At 41.2% G+C, this 19,823-nt stretch overlaps 1 protein-coding gene across 2 annotated transcripts; it reads left to right on the top strand.

The window, feature by feature from the left end:
* Positions 1-1,045: 1,045 nt before the first annotated feature.
* LOC133968609 (cysteine-rich secretory protein LCCL domain-containing 1-like) lies at positions 1,046-10,672 on the top strand. Of its 2 annotated transcripts, none has more exons than XM_062404754.1 (14): positions 1,046-1,322; positions 4,917-5,035; positions 5,688-5,820; positions 6,494-6,609; positions 6,862-6,962; positions 7,157-7,324; positions 7,432-7,492; positions 7,670-7,736; positions 7,931-8,061; positions 8,194-8,237; positions 8,345-8,417; positions 8,875-8,944; positions 9,620-9,753; positions 10,203-10,672. In XM_062404754.1, the coding sequence occupies exons 1-14, from the start codon at positions 1,056-1,058 to the stop codon at positions 10,252-10,254; spliced, it is 1,536 nt and encodes a 511-aa protein (XP_062260738.1). In that variant the 5' UTR covers positions 1,046-1,055; the 3' UTR covers positions 10,255-10,672. The 2 variants fall into 2 exon arrangements, with proteins under 2 accessions (XP_062260738.1, XP_062260739.1); XM_062404755.1 differs by having other exon boundaries at positions 6,862-6,972; positions 7,173-7,324.
* Positions 10,673-19,823: the final 9,151 nt, after the last annotated feature.

Below are 19,823 nucleotides of genomic sequence, written 5' to 3'. Positions count from 1 at the left end.
AAACTCCTCTGGGTTTGGCGTCGGGAAAATTGCACCTGGGAGATATTCTGATCAGTTTGGCGGAATTTAGAGGTAAACCTGAACTACTATGTCTATCCAATAAAGATCACTATACTGTTTAGGTGTGTGAGTGTTTGTGTGTTTAGTTTAAGCGACTCTTTATTATTATTATTTCATTTATATTAATCATTCCTTAAATTCCTTATTCTTGTTTTGTGATCTTTACCTATGGATTAAGTATAAAATAAATGTCAAGATCTTTTTATGTCTTGAAGGAAATGTAGCAATAAAACGTTTTTCTTTGTGTAGGTATTTGTTGTAGGAAATATTTTGATATTTTGACTTTATAGCAGCCTTATACTTTAATATTCTTTCTTCCTAGATATTTCATTTGATACCACTACAATATTTTTTTTTTTTTTTAGTGATTATTATTAGTGTAAAGAATATCACATATTAGTTTTGACGTTAGCAGCTTCATTGTTTATTATTCTTTCAAATTTGTAAAAACATTTTTTTGTCATTTTCAACATTACAGAAATATCCCTTGACTATTTAATTTCATGGGGAATCGAAAAAAAATCTAAATTTTGACTTTATATGCACATACAGTACAGCACTTCACACACGCATGTGCACTAGATCTCCTACTCTGCAACCTAGCGTGTGAAAAGTCAGTTGACACTAGTCCTACTGTGTGTGGGGATGCAGTGACCTGCAGATGCACCCAGGCTGCTGAAAGCCTCCAATATACTTTCTGTTTGAAGTGAAGTCCACTATAATTTTGGCATTATTAATAAGAGACAGGACAGATTCAATGTGCCTTTGGGCTCTCCTCTTTAAGGATTGCTCTAAAAAGCTAAGAGGGGAGATCAATATACAATATGATGTAACTGCTAATTCCCAGAAGCCAAATGAGATGAACACGAGCTTTGCTCTCACATGCTCCAATTGAGAAGTCTGAAGTTATTCAAGCTTCCACCTCAACATGCTTCCTCTCTTGTTGTTGAGACAGCAAGACATATTCTTTATTCTGCAGCATATTTTTCGCCATCATGAAGAGTCCCCTTCCATTCCTGTGCTGGGTTAGAGCGGCAAGCTTGTTCTTGTGCTTGACGCAGACCGTCCTAGCCAAGGTCCTCACTAACTCCACACGTCTCGAGTCGATCCTGGAGAAGTACAGGGACAAGGATGAGGATTGGTGGAGAGCAAAGCCGAGAGGGAAGAGGGCCATCAGCGAGGGAGACATGCACCTCATTCTGGACCTGCACAACAAGCTGCGCGGTCAGGTCCACCCTCCTGCCTCCAACATGGAGTACATGGTGAGTGCTGCAAACACAGCTGACTGTTGTACAGTAGACTCAAGGTAAATCTTTACTGCAACACAACCTTCTGCCCAATTAGCAAACATAACTATGCATGGCAGGCTTGTTAAGCTTTGGAATGCTAAACATGCTCAAGCTATGTTTTCTTCTGCTGGTCAGGATGCTGACTTTTTTCTGGGACATGCAATTAAGTATAATATCATGAATGAAGCCACTAAAATAATCAAGCGGAGTTGATGGTTTGAGCTAACATAAGCTTAATCAGCTAGCCATTGGATAACATCTGCCAGTAGCAGGCATATTTTTTGATGGTCACCAGCTAAAAATCTATTTTTGCATGCAGCCAAAAATGTGTGACCGCAGAGACTCTACGCTTTGACTGTGCGTGCTTCAGGTTCAACCATTCCACCTACTGGAGTGGATTGTGAGATCAGGTACGCATGTGTGAAACGCTAGACTGACCCTCATTTTCATATGTGTAGAACAGTGGTTATGTACCTGTGACCGCAACAGGTACGCAACTCTCAGCAGACAAAGAACATGGAAAGTATGTTCTACCCTTGATTGATTAGATTGAACACAGGAAAGCGACCCTGGCCAACTTGGGTTTGACTGTAAAGTCTCCAGTCTTTTTGAGAAGAAAGCATTTATGTAACTCTGTCAGTGTCTAAAGTCAACTCAAGACAGCAGCATAGGGAAGGGAGGTCAGAGAGAACAAGATCTGCAAACAAAAGCCATCATCTGGCAAGCTCCTGCCTCCTGCTTGCCCAGCCTCGCTGACTCTGGCCCAGATCCAGACTTCACCCCCGCAGTGTTGTCCTGCCCTCTACCTCAACCATCCTGCCCTCCCTCCCTTCCTGCCCTTTGCAATTTCTCTCCCCACTGACTCTTTTTCTGTCCCTGCCCAGTTCTTTTTGCCTTCCTCATCTTCGGCCTCACAAGCTTTCCCTCAGGCTTTTCTTTGCCCTCCTCCATTTTCACTCTCTCCCCTCACCTCCTCTCTCCCCATTCATCCCTGCTCACTCTAACCCTGACTGAGGCCAATGTTATCTTTTATTTGATCCTCCATGCATCTCATTTTGGGTGCCATAGTGGGGAATCTATTTCAGACATGTCAGGCCCTGTTGTTTGAAGCTCAGGGCATGGTAGTGTTAATGTATGTTATGTACACTAATCCAGTGTTTCTTTAGTAAGGGATGCTATTACTGATGATAATGATGTGGTAAGGCATGGGGACGGATGAGGGCAAAGTATTTGGTTTTCAGATAGCAGGATCTGGAGGCCAAAAGGGCTGCACTTCACTTCAGTTTTCATACACATTTCAAACAAAATCAGTGGCTACCAGCTTTCTCGATATTTTTCTTTGTAAAGCACCATCTACTGCTGTACGAATGCACTTCTTGTACTAGACACTGTAGCAGAGGTGGTCCTGGCAGATGGATGGTAACGGGTCTGTTCTTCGGGAACTTAATGCTCCTTGGAATGCAAAAGGAGATTGGTAGTTGTTACTATGGTAGGGCAGCCGGTGGGCAGTCCATCTTCCCCTCTGCTGGGTAATTGAGGGTGAAGAATAACAAGAACACGCATCACGCAGTAATGAGCTGACATTCATCATTAGTATCCACTGTGGACTTTGTAGAGAGGCAAATGGAATTGTCAGTTCTGGAAAGTTACAGGAATGGTCAGACACCAAAAGTTGGGAAATGTCAGTGGTTTGACAAGCAAAGACACTTTACTGGGTTTGTGATCAAAGTTTGATTGTCACTGGTAAGATCATCCACAGAGTTAGAAAAAAGTGCTGTCACATCACATGTGTGAATCCCGCACGACACAAAAATACAAGCATGGTTTTTTGAGATTTTCAATGACAGCACTTTATCTGGAGAGTAGAGTTTCCTGTTTTCAAATATCCAATGATGTGTTCTCAACCCTTAGGCTACATCCATACCACAGCGTTTTTGTTTGACAGCAGCATTTTTTAACTAAAATGATCTCTGACCACACAAAAAGTTGGCTCCATATCAGTTTTAATCCCAGTCCATAAATGTATAATACGTGACCACTCATGTAGGTTGGACATGCGTATGCCAGTATAAACAGAAAGGCATGCACGTACCCTGTAGGGCTGAAAACACTGCTAAACATGAGCATTGTCAAAGAATAAAATGGAGAATATAACTGCACACAGTTAGCAAAGAGACCAGTCAACGTTTGCAATTGATTGTTAATGTTGCGTTCTGAACGAGCGTTCACTGGTAGTCAAGGCTAATTCAGGTTGTTCTCTTTCTGAAAGCATTAAGAATCAGCGATGGCTACAACTTTACCAATAGCCCTAAAGAGTTTTGAAGCCAAAACGGGGCACACAAGTAGTGTGACCGCCAGATGGATCTGTAGCTGAGTTGACACGTTTTCAAACGAAAACATGTTGATGTGGATGAAGCTTTAGAGAATCCTGCCATCCTCCATTGAGGAAAAACAAGGACTAGTTAAATCAGGAATTTTAAGGAGCAACTACTACATAATGTTATGACCGTGGCTAAATGCAGTACAGCAAGGCCTCAGTCACAGCTGGATTGTGGCGTGTCAAAATATCCCTTCTCCACCCAAGCCTAAACAGTAAGCACCGCCACAGTGAATGGGAGACAGTGTCTTAGCCCTACCAAGCATATGGGACACATTATGGTGGTCAGTCAGGGCAGTTACAGCGCCACACTTTAGCATTATCCTATTTGTTTTGATGTGTGATAGCCGTAATGCAACTTAACAGCATGCCAACAGCAGAGCACACTGCACCTATTCTTCTACCCCCCAAGAGTAAATCAACTTTGCTGTCGTAGCTGAATTGCTCATTGACTACTCCAATGGTCTGCCTTTCCTTCTTTGTTCAAAACAAGAGGTGTGTGAGTAGTTTCCAGGTATTTTGAGTTTAATTGGGTTCAGTTTGCTTGAGCTTCTACAGTAAAGATGGAATAAAGCTCCCAAAACAGAGACTCTCTGTTTCAGCAGCTTTTTTATGTTATGTCTTTTTCTTCTCACTTGTTTCACGAAACCAACATTTACTGGAAACAAGTTATCAAACAACCACATAGAGTGGTAGCACAAAGCTGTAAGTTGATGTGGTGGTGGTGATACCTCTCGGTTTCCCTTCTCTCTCACATACGTGTTTATGTGTTAGAGAGTGATGTGTGTTTAATGGGAAGGGCCTAGTTTTGACTACAGTGTGTTAAATTTGCAGAAGATGTGCATACGACCACAGCACTTTCAAGTGAAGAGCAGGTTCATCTTATAGGTTCACTTTGTATTTATGGCTACTCTCAGATTAGAGTCAATGGAGTTTATGGTAGTTTTGTTCATTCAAAACTGCTCATTCAGAGCGATGAGATATCACAAAGAAAACATAATGAGTAGCAAAAAAAGCCAGGAGTATGGTAAAGGGACACTTTGCCCACTTAATTTTCTCTCTGACCCACATGGTTGACCCTCCAGAGCCACACAATGTTTTAACCAAGAATATCTCTCTCTCTCTCTCTCTCTCTCTCTCTCTCTCTCTCTCTCTCTCTCTCTCTCTCTGTGTGTATGTTTTCTTCCCAGGTATGGGATTATGAGTTAGAGCGGAGCGCAGAGCACTGGGCCCATAGCTGCCGCTGGGAGCATGGACCGAGCCACATGTTGACTCAAATAGGCCAAAACCTTGGAGCACACTGGGGCAGGTATGTATGTGCAAATGTTATAGAGATGGAGGGGAGTGCGTATTAGGCCAATATTATAGCAATATTTTTTTTGTTGTGCATTTGTGTGTATGTTTAGAATAGTCTGTTTGTGCATAAACAGACTTTGGAATCTTTAGGATCCACAAATGCGTGCAATTTTTTTCTGAATATGTAAATAAATGGAATTAATTTAAAGTGAATAGGCAGCCATGTGTGATAGCACCGCATTTTCAGTATCAACTGTATGTATGGCTGCAGGGATTTAATGAATTAAAGGGGGAGCTTCTCACATGCAGCCTAGAGCAGCTGTGGGATACAGCAGACACTCAACAAACTGATTTGTTGACCTCTTCCACTGGAAGGAGAGAGATTTCTTAAAATGTGCTGTACTGACGATGCTAAATCAGATTAAATGATATTTGTTGAGTTCACCTTCAGTAGCTCCCAATTGATCTGTGTTTAAACACAGTAAACCTGCTGATGTAAACCTCAACAAGAAAGTTAAACCCTCTTACCAACAAATCAATGCATATATTCTAGGGCCAGCATTTCTATGTCATGACATGCAGTCAATATATTTATTGTGTCTTTTGGACATAATAAAAAAAAGTTAGTTAGAGACAGAAGTAAAAGACCTTTTCTTTGACTTTAGGGACCGCCCCCCTACCTTCCATGTCCAGGCCTGGTATGATGAGGTGAGACACTACAGCTATCCCTATTCTCAGGAGTGTAACCCCCACTGCCCATTCAGATGTTCAGGACCTGTCTGCACTCACTACACTCAGGTAAAATGACTTTTGTATTTATATGTTTTTAAAAGAGACATATTATGGTTTTTAAGTGTATCCATTTACCCTAGTCTGGCACACTCCCATAATCACTCAATCAAGCAATTGATCAATAAATCAATCAATCAAATTGTATTTGTATAGCCTCATATTCACATATCACAATTTGTCTCTAATTTTCCCTTGCATAAAAAAAACACTATATAAATATATATTTGTTTAATCTCGAAAGAAAATACAACAAAATATAGTGCTGATATTTTATATATTACTTGCAATTTCATGATTTGTAAAGGAAATTCTATAATATTTAATGTATTATGTAATTTACTACTCATATTTAAATCTCTGAACAGAGCTGCTCCCAAATACACAGCAGAAATGTTAGTCTTATATACAATCTGCTTTTGTGCTTTAAATAGTTTTCTTTAAATTTGTCTTTGTTGCTTTTCTTAAAAGTCTCTGTATAGCACCTTGAATCGACCTCTGTGTATTAAGGGTGCCTTATAATTAATTTTCCTTATGTCACTGTGAGAGCCACGTCCCAAAATCTTGTAAAGTCATATTCTACACATATGATTAACACATTTCTGACCCGTGCCATACAAGTTCCACCAAACATGACAGAACCACTGGAATGCTTCAATCTCTCTGTGTATCTCACTTTCAGTTGGTGTGGGCAACTAGTAGCCGCATTGGCTGTGCCATCAATGTGTGTTACAACATGAACGTGTGGGGAATGATCTGGGCTAAAGCTGTTTATCTGGTCTGCAACTACTCTCCCCCGTAAGTTTCCACTTGTTCCAAAGAGATGTATTTAGTTGAAAACAAAGAATCAATGTTCATCAACAGCAAAAGTAACACAGGCTGTGAATGATGTTATGTCGGTTCTTACAATTTCTTAACTTGAATGCATACAGGATATAGCTGCATATATCATATATATATATCATATATATATATATATATATATACATTAGGATTTCTGCTAAATGTACAAGGATGAATAGCTTTTTCATGTTGTGATTGATTTTTCAGGGGTAACTGGTGGGGACACGCTCCATATAAATACGGATCTCCCTGCTCTGCCTGTCCTGCCAGCTATGCTGGAGGCTGCAGGGACAACCAATGCTACAAAGGTAAGTTTAGGTCAGATTGTTTTGGTTTTCTGCCATGACCTCAACTCCTCCAACATAGTTTGCACTTTAAAAAAATGCAGAAACACTGGTAGGTTAAAGGAAAGAGAATGGGCTGCCTTGTGTTTTTTTGTTTTCACAAAAGTTGCTCTACATAAAGACAACATTTCTCGCTACCATTGCAACCATGTTTTCAGACGGCGGTGTGGACAGGCGACCGCCTCCTGAGATCGAGGAGACCAACCACATTGAACCTGACACCGAACCAGTGAGGGAGAGGGAGCCACAACCCAGGGCCCAGTCTCCTGACCCCACACCCGCTGATAACCCAGAGAGAAACCAGGTTGTCAGCACAGAGCAGATGTGTAAGCAGTGCTCCCATGATACTGCATCTCTGAATACAGTCAGGACAGTGCACAATTATTGGAGACATTACTATGAGATGGTGAAAGGCTCCTGTTTGTGATTTTAGCCCAACAGGTGGAGTGTGATACCAAGTTGAGAGATCGGTGCAAGGGAACAACCTGTAACAGGTAAATGCTTAGGAACAGACTGACACTACAACGGATCATTGTTTACTGATCATTATCCAGGATTTGATAGTGTTATTTTTTTGCATTCCAGAAGAATCTCATCTCAATAGAATGTGCTTTATAAGTAAAGCTCCTTTCTCAAAATGTTGTTGACCTTCCCATTGTTCCTGTTTGCAGATATGAGTGTCCACCGGGCTGCATTCACAGGCCTGGAAAAGTAGTTGGGAATGGATATTACGACATGGTAAATGATCACTAGCAGCAATATGTATTTAATATACTAGGACAGTGTCCGTGGTAAACCTGCCTGTTTAGAACTGGTCATTTACTTGGCCTGTGTTGATGCTGCTGAGCTACTTCAGAATGGTTCCCTGTCACTGGTGATGTGTTCGATGTTTCCTTTGCACATTCAAACTACTTTCCTTTCCTCCACTGCAGCAGTCCAGCGTGTGCGGGGCTGCGTTGCACTCTGGTGTCATCGACGATGATGGAGGATGGCTGGATGTGACCAGACTGGGCAGAAAACAACAATTCACCAAATCATACAAGAATGGTATTCAATCTATTGGGTAGGAATCGGTCTCTGTATTCAGATATTTTCCTTAAAAAGGTGTTGAGTTAATACAGTGTCGATTTACGTGCACACTCCCTGGCTTTTCAGCACAGAGCACCACTTCATGCTGTTTTCTTTAATTTCACAGGAAAAACAGAAGTGCGAATTCCTTCAAAGTGGAGACAGTGCCTGGTAAGGTGCATACAGTCCCTTCTCACCGACAGGCACAGATTTGATGTGAATAGCCATACACAGAAATATAGTAGAATCATTATGCTGTGTCTTTTTTTTTCTCCCAGTCAAGGCAGTAACATGTGACACCACTGTGGCTCTTTTCTGTCCTTTCAAGAAACCTGTACGACACTGTCCCAGGTAACTAACACTCAACTAACATATAACAGCTGGAGCTTATATCATATTTAAAATACACAAATTTGTTGACTGAAAACATCTCACTACTTAGGTGCCATCAGCTACCCTGCTCTGAAAATCACTGATAATGGAACCGTTTCCGATAATCACATTTTAATATTTGAAATTAACTGTGTATTTGAAAATTTGCTTTCGTCATATTTTTTTTCCATTATTTCTTGTTATATGTTCAATCCAACAACCTGTGGTTCATGAGCCTCAACTCCACTTTAACATTAAGTCAAGTAATTCTAACAGTGGCACAGGATCTAGCCTCAGGTGGCTCTGCTCTTAAGCAAAGCAAACACATCCAAGACAATTGCTCTGAAATCTAGATTTTATCAATAACCTTCAGATCCAACATTATACACTGAAAATATCTCATGACCTAACCTGACCTCTGTTTTGTTTTCTTCAGGTTGTATTGTCCCAGGAACTGTTTGAGTGAGAACAGAGGCCGAGTGGTTGGGACAAATTATTACTCAGATGTGAGTCATACTCACTCACCATTATATGTAAAGCACAGGCATCATGAACAAGTTCTTGTAGACCATCATCATCATACATGTCAAATCAGTTTTTAATATCAGAGATTTCTAACTTAAAAACATGAATTAAATCCATCTTGAATAAATGTTATTAGTTTATGGTCATGTCATCTTTCCTATTGGAGAGGCAGTGGTCTAGTGGCAGAAACTTGGACTATGGGCAGAGAAGGTCTCTGGTTCGTCTCTGGTTCGACTCCACGGAGAGACAACAAAAGACGAACCTGGATTGATCTCTCTAAAAATCCAAGCGAATTATCCCTACCCTGTCTAGCGCCCCTGAGCAAGGCACCTTACTCCCCCAACATCTGCTCCACGGGCACCGTACATGGCTGCTCTCTGCTCTGTGTGTCCTGCACCAGATGGGTTAAATGCAGAGGATACATTTACCTACCGTTGTGCATGTCTGTGTTTGGTATAAATGAACGTATCTTAATCTAATGTGAAAAAAATCATCAGCTATGTTATTGCAGACATTTTGACTCTTAACTAATAAAATGAACGATGGAGTCCTGAAACATGGATTACACCCACTTTGTTATAAAATCTCTGTAGTGAAAACCTATTTATTTGATTGAATCTTGACACATGACCATGTCTTGTCGTGTTTCCACCCAGAACTCAAGTATCTGCAGAGCAGCCATTCATGCTGGAGTGATCCAAAACGAGTCTGGAGGTTATCTTGACGTGATGCCAGTGGACAAAAGGAGGCAGTACAGTGGCAGCTACACGAATGGCATCACTTCAGAGACGTATGAATAGAACTATGACATACATTTATACGATGCGTTTACTATACAGAGAATGATTATGTGTATATTATAGTATATCATTAATGATTTTGACCTTGATGACAATAGAAATTCATGTCTTGTATGTATATATTGGTCAATGGAGTATTGGGGGTCAGGAACATTCCACAGAAACTATAGGCACCTCTGCAGGAACAAAAACTTTTGGGGTGGGGTTTACAGAAATGGACATTGCTAATTGCTTGAGTACTCCTTCATTTAATTCAGCCTGTCCTGCATTTCAAGTGTTTGGAATAGGCTTAAAATATTCATGTAGTTTTGTTTGAAATGTGGCTTTACATTGTAAAATATTTTGTTCAATATTCAAATACATATATCAAGACATATGATTCCTGTGAGAAATGACCCCTCTATACATTTATGCCGCTCTCTCTCTTCTCTTCTTCCAGCCTCGTGAACCCAACAGGAGGAAAAGCCTTCAGAGTGTTTGCAGTCATCTGAGAAACCGCTCTCACAGGGCAGAGCCCCGTCCAACATGGCCACTTCACACGCAGCGAACCCACACATTACTGTCGTACAAGCAGTAATTATATTCAGTGCTACAGTCAATAAGTCAGCGTTTCATCCTCGGACACTAAAAGTGTAACATGACGTTTATCAAGGCTTCCCTCATAAGTTTGGTCATGATTCCAAACAGAGCTTAGCAAGGAATTCTTGGTGGGTGATGATCTCAGATGACTTTCATCTTACGTCTTCTCAGAGCCGGCCATAATGATCACATCGGGTTCCCATTCATCATTGCTGACATGATATCCTAACATCATGTTTTATAACACTTACCAGATTTAGCATCACTCCAGCTGCCTAGAAATCATGTTATATAGTGGAGGTTTCTGAGCAGGGCCGAACCAGATGTTGAGCAAATTTACAGATAAATTGATCAAATCTGAAATAAATAGATAAATAATAATAATAATAGTAATAATACTTAAAAAATTACTGTCTGTTTTACTACCAACTCAGCAATTCTTTTGTACCCCCTATGCAAGCATGATCTTTTTTCTCCCATCCATGGTGTTGATCACTTTGCTTTGATAGGATTGTTTTCTTTCTCTATCTCCTGTATGGAAAATAATACATTTTTTATCGAGTAGGTTTCAAACTCTCGCATATTCCTGATAGGCCATGTATGTATTATCTATTTACAAACCAATTGACATCCTCTGTTGGGGTGTTTTTTATTTTGATTGTGCATAGAATTATTTATGCCATGCTTTCGTGTAATTATTTGCTATTTTATTTAAAACCCACTATTCCTTCATTCGGTCTCCCTATCAAGTTCTGCAGGAATAAGTCATGAAGCCTGGAAATAAATGTGTCTATTTTGCAGGGTTGCAACAGTTTCTTCAACAGCTAAATGCTGTTGTTTTTTTGTTTAGATAAGTTCTATGGGTAACATAAGCTCAAGACATCTTTATATTTTCACACTTTAAATATTTTTCAAGCTTTTACGCCTCTTTTGTCAATTAACAGTGGCTTCTTCTACCCATTTTTAGCAATGTAGTGGTTGCATCAAACTCTCAGTATTATTCTAGAATGGAGGGCTTTTGTAGAAAAGCTACTCACAAACTGAGTTCACCTCTGATGATTATCTTGCTGAACAAAACATTTGTAAATTTTCTGCATTAATCCAAAAGAAAATGAATATCCCATTTGCTTTTTGAGGAGGGAAACTTACTCTGGACTATACAAATAGATAATCACTGTAGCACTTTTCCTGTTGGTGGTAAGATACAGTATAGCAACAGCAGGCAGTGTAATACAGATTGTATATTTCTGTACATAATAATGTTGTATATATTGCTGGACACTATATGAAATGCTTTGCTACTGTTGCCTTTTTCATATAAGTTTCTGACACATTACCAGCCGTACAAATTAAACAAGCAAAAATATAGCTTCTGCATGATCTGCATGATGTATTCATAACTCAAGCTTTGTATTTTATAAAAGGCAATTTCCACTGTAATTCCATTTTATTCACGTCCTTGTAAATATTGTGTATGTAACATTTCCCAGCTTTTGTTAATAGATTCATAAAAATGGACCCTGGCTGGCCAGGATTGTTCATGGAAGAATCAAAATTAAAATACTTTGGGATAAAACCAAATGTTTTGTGCAATTATTCTTTTTTTTAATTCTTGTATATGTCAAAAAATCTGTAAACCATACTGTACAGTATTTGTGCCCCAGAATATATTATCTTTAAATTCTGCAAACCTCAGCTTTTAGGCTTGACTCTGCTCCTTGGTTTACATTGTCTTACATTACACTTTTATTTTTTGCAGATATATGGTTGCGGACATATGGTTCAGCTGCATATCAAACGTTCAAGTGAAATGTCTTATTAGAAGGTTGTGGGTGTTTTCCAGGAACTGTGGGGAACTGTGGGGAACGAAGAGGAAGAGACATCTGCTCGTTTCAGATCCAGGCAGGAAATCGTATCCACCAGTTGGCCTGAAGCAAATGGTCCAAAACATTTGGCCGTCAGAGCAGCAGAGGTCTTCACAGTTTACCAACTGAACTCAACACATACACTATTCACGTCCTTTCGATCCAACTTGAAATTAAATTTTGCCAAGGCCAGACCCAAATGCCCCAAATACCTCCTCTAAGTTCTGAGCTGTTGTTTTTGGTTTTGAGAAACACAACATTTTGCTTTCTAGGAAAACGAGTAGTCTCAGCAACAGCTAGTTTGACATCATACAGTACGAATCAACAAGATTCTTCAAGGTATTATAACATTTGCATTGCATATACTCCTATAGCTTAATCTATGACTTCTCATTTTAGAAAAAAAACAAAGTGTAATCTTAGATATGTGAGTAAAATGATTTTAAAGTGCTCAGAGCCGCTCGCTGTGCCAGTGGCTGCACAAACAAAGAGAAAATTTGTGTTATGTTGATCTCATCTCTCAGCTTCCCAGGATGCATTTCCTCTCCTTCCTCTGGACGGCGCACAGATGTGTTGAGGCGCCAGCTGAACAGTCCTCGTCAGTCACCTCTGAACACACACAGAGAGCCAACATGCATGCACACACACACACATACATGGAGACACATTAATGTCAAGCAGAGAGACACTGAGACACACTTACTGTTCACTTTTGGTTCGCTGAACTTTTCTCAACCAAACAATATTGATTTTATAATCAAAGAACCTTACACAAATTTCTAGAGAGAATCACACAAATTTATCTCCATGTTTTAAGGTCCTTGAGTTTTGATATTTCAAGAAGTAGCGTTCAACAAGATAATGAAATATCAGAGACGAAATTATCGGGAAATTGCCACAATTGGTTAATGTATCACAAAAACTGTTTCGTCGAATGGTAACAGAAAAGTGGACATTAAGCTCTTTTCCTGATTGATTGTAAATAAAATAAAGCAGCCATATTACACTGGGAGAGGCGGTGGTCTAGTGGCAGAAACTTGGACTATTGGCAGAGAAGGTCTCTGGTTCGTCTCTGGTTCGACTCCACGGAGAGACAACAAAAGATGAACCTGGATTGATCTGTCCAAAAATCCAAGAGTCTCCCTACCCTGTCTAGTGCCCCTGATAAAGGCACCTTACTCCCTCAACATCTGCTCCCCGAGCGCCGTACATGGTCGCTCACTGCTCTGTGTGTCCTGCACCAGATGGGTCAAAAGCAGAGATTACAATTCCCTACCTGCATGAGTGTGCCTTTGCATGTCTGTGCATGTGTTTGGGACTAATAAATGGATTTGGGCCAGTTCTCCTTGAGAGAAAGAGTCAAGCACTGTCAAAATTCACAGGACCCTGTTGCAGAGGCGACCATTGGCAAGGGACACGTGAGCTCCTCCAGTCACTGAGCCGGCCTGTCAGTCAGAAAAGAGTCTGTCAGCCACCATGCCAGTCAAACAGCAGTGTATCCAAACTTAAAAAGCAGGCATGCACAAACCCATCAGTCCGACAGGCAACTAACTGGTCAGACAGATAGCCACCCACTAAGCTGAACAGGTCACTGCTGCCGGAAAGCAGGTTTCGCAGTCCCCCAACTGAGCTGTCACTCAAACAAAGGCTCGGCTCTCAATAATCTAGTTTCTCACCCAAAGGAACAGGTCCGCGTTTCAAGATACAGGTTTATTCACTGTCTTGTTGAGAGTTGGATGAGAAACCGAAACCACTCTCATATATATCTATTAAATAAGTTGGAGCAGTGGTGTTGTGGTGTGTGGAGAAGTGGGTATACTCTTGAAGGTTCAGTTTGTAGAATTTAGTGACATCTGGTGGTAAAGTTGTGTATTGCAGCTGAATACCTCTTACCTCATCTTCCCCTTCCAAGATTAAGTTCCAAACATGAAAGAGAACCTGTGGTAGCCTTCAGGTGTCATAAAAACTCAAAGGGACAAGTTGGTCCAGTCTGAGCTACTGTAAAAAACATGGCAGCCTCCATAGAAAGGACTCAATCCTGATGTAAATATAAAGTGAATGTGAATAGATAGATCTATTTCACCTAAATCTTACACTGGATCTTAATTTAAATGTCATTTAATCAGCCAGCCATCCTGCAAATGATAAATGTTGTGCGTAATGAACAGTGACATGTATGACTACTGTTGCATATTTAGGTCAAATTGTCACGTTTTTTCTGATGCAGATGGAGGTTTTGCATCAATTCTGGCCCCCAGACTTCAGGGTTATGCAACTACCTGATGATACAATTTGAGTTGACTATGTAGTGTGCACATAACAGATACCTATTTTCAGTCCAGTGTCATTACATTTTGCTGAAGAAGTGGACAGAACATTGTCACAACAGTCAGGCCTCAATTTAATAAAATTGGACACACAGGAAATGTGCATAGAAACAGAGTAGAAGAAAAGAGGAGAATTCAAGCCAGTGGCACTTGGAGTTGGATGATGAGAATCCTATCCAAGCTAATTCTGCTAACTCATGGTGCTCAAGGAAATAGCGAAAAATGCAATGCATAACAATTCTGATGTGTTGCCGTGTGCTCAGTTAAAAATGGCAGAGTAAGCAGTATGTAAAGTGACCCAGGTGCACTGCCAGGAATTCCGGGGCCCCCTGACCAGACGGGAAACTTGGCCCCTTGACCTTGATGTGTTGAACTTAGCACAGTATAACCTGGCATCTTCAAGAGGGCCCCCACTGAGTTCAAGGCCCTCCTTTCCCCTCTGTGATCTGGACTTCTCAGCAAGCCACTGCATACATTGGATGCCTCAGTAAATGTACATCAGGGCCGAAGCCTTTAAAACGTTCACTCTCAAACCAAACTAAACCGATTCACCCTACTTTGAGTCTATATTTTGCACTTAAAGTCATAACTGTCATCTCACGATTCTTTAAATAATACTAGTTACAGGCCTGGAACACTTAATCCTTAACATTTAACCGTAAGGGAAAGTATGAGTCTTTTCATAGCCAATGAGGCTGGTATTTGTTTAAGTCTAACAACACACTGCTGTGTTGCCAGTTTTAGCGATAAAACCTTTTTGATTGTGTGTGTTGGTCAGTAAAATACAGAAGCGTCAAGGACACGTAGCAATTATGAGGGTTTTTGAGATATGTTTGAAATCTGGCACAGCTGGCCATGCCTGAAACACACAGGTGTGCGTGCATATGCACTGTGTGTGTGTTTGTGTATGAATACACCTCCACAGCTGGATGTGTCACTGTGCATGTATAAAAGTGAGGAACCCTCTAAATATAAGTTGTGCAATCACTCTCATGCTTTATAGTCGGCTCCTCAGGCGGTTAACTCCTGGGCGGACACACAACGTGCATGTGGGCCAACAATCACTGCAGACAGGACAAGAAGTCATGTGTGTACGTGTGTGTGCCGGTGTTTCAGCGTGTGGTTGGACTTCCTCCTCTCAGCCCTCCGCAACTCATAGATTTAGACGTTATTATTATTTTCACATAGTTAGCAGCTGTGTTTTGGTGGCCAAACATTGTAATCATCTCCCCATTGCTGGGTTTTCTGCTGGTTAAGAAGTATTTATAACCGACGACTGTTTCTCTTTACTCTCTCATGACACAACGCAGCTGCCTCTCAAAGTCACAGAAACAGGTTAATCCAAGTTTCACCTGCTCTAATATAAGTATGTAGAATGAGTCATTCTGTTTGTTCAAGCACATATATGTTTTAAAAAGTCACCAGTTTATTCTAAACAAATAAAGACAGTTCAGTCACAAACGCTTTGTTAGGATTTACCCATTTATTGCACAATGGGAATACAGTTATGCTTGGCGTGGATGGATCCAATTCTTTGGATGTTACCTGGATTAGCCAAGCAGCATGCTAAGATTAAACAGGCAAAACCCGCTCATCTTGAGCAAGACAAATTTGCTCAAGATGAACACCATTTACCACAATCATGTTTGGACTCGGCACTAGAGCGGCGGTGGTCTAGTGGCAGAAACTTGGACTATGGGCAGAGAAGGTCTCTGGTTCATCTCTGGTTTGACTCCAAGGAGAGACAACAAAAAGAAGAAACCTGGATTGATCTGTCCAAAAATCCAAGAGTCTCCCTACCCTGTCTAGTGCTGCTGAGAAAGGCACCTTACTCCCCCAACATCTGCTCCCCGAGCGCAAACATGGTCGCTCCCTGCTCTTTGTGTCCTGCACCAGATGGATCAAAAGCAGAAGTTAAATTTCCCTACCTGCATGAGTGTGCCTTTGCATGTCTGTGCATGTGTTTGGGACTAATAAATGAATCTTAATCTTAATCTTAAAAAAAAAAAAGGTGTGGGCTGGGGTGGTGGAGGCGAGGTGCCGGCAGCAGGGTGTGGGTGGCAGTGTAGCTGAGCAGGGATCAGTGAGGAGGAGGTTGTATTTAAAGGGACCGCTATGTTGAGAGAATGGGCTGTGACTGGTGAGTGCACCGATAAACCAGTAGCTGACAGCTGAGCACATGACCTTGGGTCCTACACGAACTAACACGTACTTCATTAAAAAGTTAAATAAAAAGAGCCATTATTTGTTATTCACAAACCAAATTAAAGGTTCTTTAAATGGTCGCAGTATGTGCATATTTAAAGGAAAGTTTGACATCATATATTTACTTTCTTGACAAGAGTTAGATGTAAGATTCTGTAATTTAAAATGTTCTAATAACCCTAAACCTTTGACAGGTTTAACTCAAATGCGTTTTATTATTCTACCCGTTCAGAAAATTTAGAGTAGGGTATAAAATGGAGTAGTGAGTATGTTTTTATGATCCTCTCACTTTTTTAAAAAGGAATAGAGAACATTGTCTCCATCCAATCCTGAGAAGCCATTAGACACACACACACACATGCACACACATACACGAAAAAGGGGTTGCAGGACAGAAGAGCCACCAGGTACAACACTGAAGATGCAGAAAAGGCGTTGAGTTCGTTGTGGAGGAGGAAGTGTGACGGTATAGTCAACTTGGATATAGGCCAAGATCGCCTGTGTTTCAGGAAACAACGCAGGGTAACTTTACATTTGATTGAGTGTTAAGGCCGGCGCATGCTTCTGCGTTTTCAGGGACACGCAAGCGCATAGCCCTTTGCGTGCTTGATACCCCTTCTTGCCTGCATTGCCCAATTTTTTTAACTATACGACAAAGATGGCCTACAATTCCTGGAAAGAGATCTCGGCTAACGTCGGTTTGCAGGTCGACGAGTGTACGAAGCTGTGGAGGAAGATCAGGGACAAATTTTTCCGCCAGAAAAAGGCTATGAAGAGCATCAGTGGCGATGTAAAAAACAGTCGACGACGACTGCCAAACACAAAGAAGGCGTCTCTGAGGTCGACTTCGACAAAAAAACATTACTCCGCCTAGTGTTCTGGCGGTGAATTGCTTTGCAGCACGCACAACCCTTGGAGAACCATAAATTCAAACAAGTCCGTCGACACAACTGCGTGAAAAGACACGGCCGCAGTTGAAGAGGCATGCGCTGGCCTTAAAGGGGCTTCACTCTATCCAAAGACTGTATAGACAGCACCTGGCTGAAAACATGAAGGAAGGGGTTGATGTGGCTGAAGGACAGCTGGAAGTGAATGGGTTATTTACCAATTCATGTGCTGTATGTTGTCTTTTACATTTGCCACAGAAATGTCCAAGTATTCTGAGGCACCGCTTATGCACTAAGAAAAACTTACTTGCTTTAGTTAAATTAGTATCAAAAACACCAGAAATGTTTTCATTTTTGCACCTACGGGTGGTAGTGGTGGGAAACAAGGTTACTGCCAATGCTCTGCCCACTCTGCCAGAGAGTGAGTGGGTGATGACAGGTGACAGAGAAATACAGAATCTGAGACAGATATCTCACTCAGCCGCACTGTTTCAACAAACACTTCTGTTGGACCGTGACCATGAGGGCTGATAGTTCAAAACAGGATATCCGTAAATCTTGCACCATGCCAACTTCCTGTAAGTCCTGTTTGCAACCACAACTACCTGGACCCGGGTGTTTGGCCTCTACTCTACCATCCTGTAATAAAGACCCTCCATTCACTCACTAGGTTGTGATTAAAGACCCAAACGACTACAAACTTCCTCTGCCTTCATCTTTCATATACTTTGCCAGTGACCTCTGTCTTTTTTCCTGTATCTCTTATGCACTTTTTAAGGATCTTAGAATTGTATTCAGACATGAACTATGGAAAGGTCTGCAGCTTTGGCTGTGCACTCTCTCCCAGTTTACCTTTCACACATGAGGAACACGGCAGGAGATCTGCAGTCACACATGTTCACAACAACACAGAACGTTCAGGCAAGGAGTGGCGCCACTGGCAAAGGTAGGACTTTATGTAAGCTGCTCTCTCTATCTCCTGAGGGGGTGTATGTGAGAACGCAACTGCCTGAGTGACAGACTCTGGAGTCTCACTATACAAATATTAAAGCCAAAAGTTAAGATAAGATAAGTAATGCAGAACAAGTAACCTTAAACAAAGATAATAAAATCAAACTAATGTTTCTACTTGGCGTTATGCTAGGTTCACCACTTAGAAGAAAGCCCCTTATAAACAACTGATGTAGAATGCAAAAGAGATAAAGGTGTCAGGAGAACTTTTGGTGATGAGGTCAGTGTTGATGTGCTGTAAGCAGAGTCGCCGTCATGACATCTTCGTCTACGTCTTCATCAAGTGGGGTTACACTTTTTCATCCAGTGCTATTTGTATTCTCTTAATTTTTTTTCATTTTTGTGTCTGTTGTGTGTTAGAAATGCGAGTTCTCACATCACATCACTTGGACATTCTAAGTAGAAGTTCCAGACCGGGATGTCTGAAAGCAGCTTATGATAATACTGGATTGGTTTGGATTGTCTTTTTTCCCCAAGAGGCCCACTTCAAATTTACATTTTTTCACCCCTTATACTCCTAGTTCTTTTGAAAACAAAATTTGAAGCCTTATTTTTTCCAGCTTGAAAGTATTTTGAGGATGGTGAATTTTGGCTTCACCAGACTATACCTCCGACCTACCAAACACATCACACGCAAATAGTACTGGTCCCAGACTCAAATTATGGCCTTGGCATCTTTCCCTCTCCTCCTGTTTTATTGGTAACCCACATGCAGAGCTCCCGTGCCAGCAGAGTGTGGCAGAGGGTCGCATTTCGCCACAGTCCCACACGATTCACAGACTTTCTTCTAACCCCTGATCCTCCACTGTTGGTCCCCCGTCATAGAAACCCCGTCAAAATGTTCCGCTCGCACCAAAAATAGTTTGTCTGACTGCTGCCCACGCTCGCCTGGTGCCCTCCTGTCGCCTATGGCGGACTGAGTACACACAGTGACGATGAGACTGTTTTCATCGTAATAATCCACCAGTTTTCATGAGAAGCATTTTGATAAAGATAAATGAAAACATGGCTTTGGGTTGTGGGCATTGCTCTGTGTAAAGTGGGCATGCTCCTGAAAAAGAAAACGACTAGGGATAGGGACAATGCAGGTCCTGTAAATGTTCTTCAACAGGGTACTTCTTAACGGATCACAATATGTGCCCCCACTTACTAATATTTTCCACACTGGGAAGTCTTGAAGTTGCTA

The sequence above is a fragment of the Platichthys flesus genome, chromosome 14 (genome assembly GCF_949316205.1).
Source record: "Platichthys flesus chromosome 14, fPlaFle2.1, whole genome shotgun sequence".
Classification (NCBI taxonomy): Eukaryota; Metazoa; Chordata; class Actinopteri; order Pleuronectiformes; family Pleuronectidae; genus Platichthys; species Platichthys flesus.
This window is presented reverse-complemented; position numbering and strand designations above follow the sequence as displayed.

Excerpts from the sequence above, each read along its gene's own strand:
- LOC133968609 (XM_062404754.1), top strand. The coding sequence starts at position 1,056 with ATGAAGAGTCCCCTTCCATTCCTGTGCTGGGTTAGAGCGGCAAGCTTG. Across the intron at positions 1,323-4,916 it reads CCTCCAACATGGAGTACATG|GTATGGGATTATGAGTTAGA; the intron begins GTGAGTGCTGCA and ends TTTTCTTCCCAG. Across the intron at positions 9,754-10,202 it reads AATGGCATCACTTCAGAGAC|CCTCGTGAACCCAACAGGAG; the intron begins GTATGAATAGAA and ends CTCTTCTTCCAG.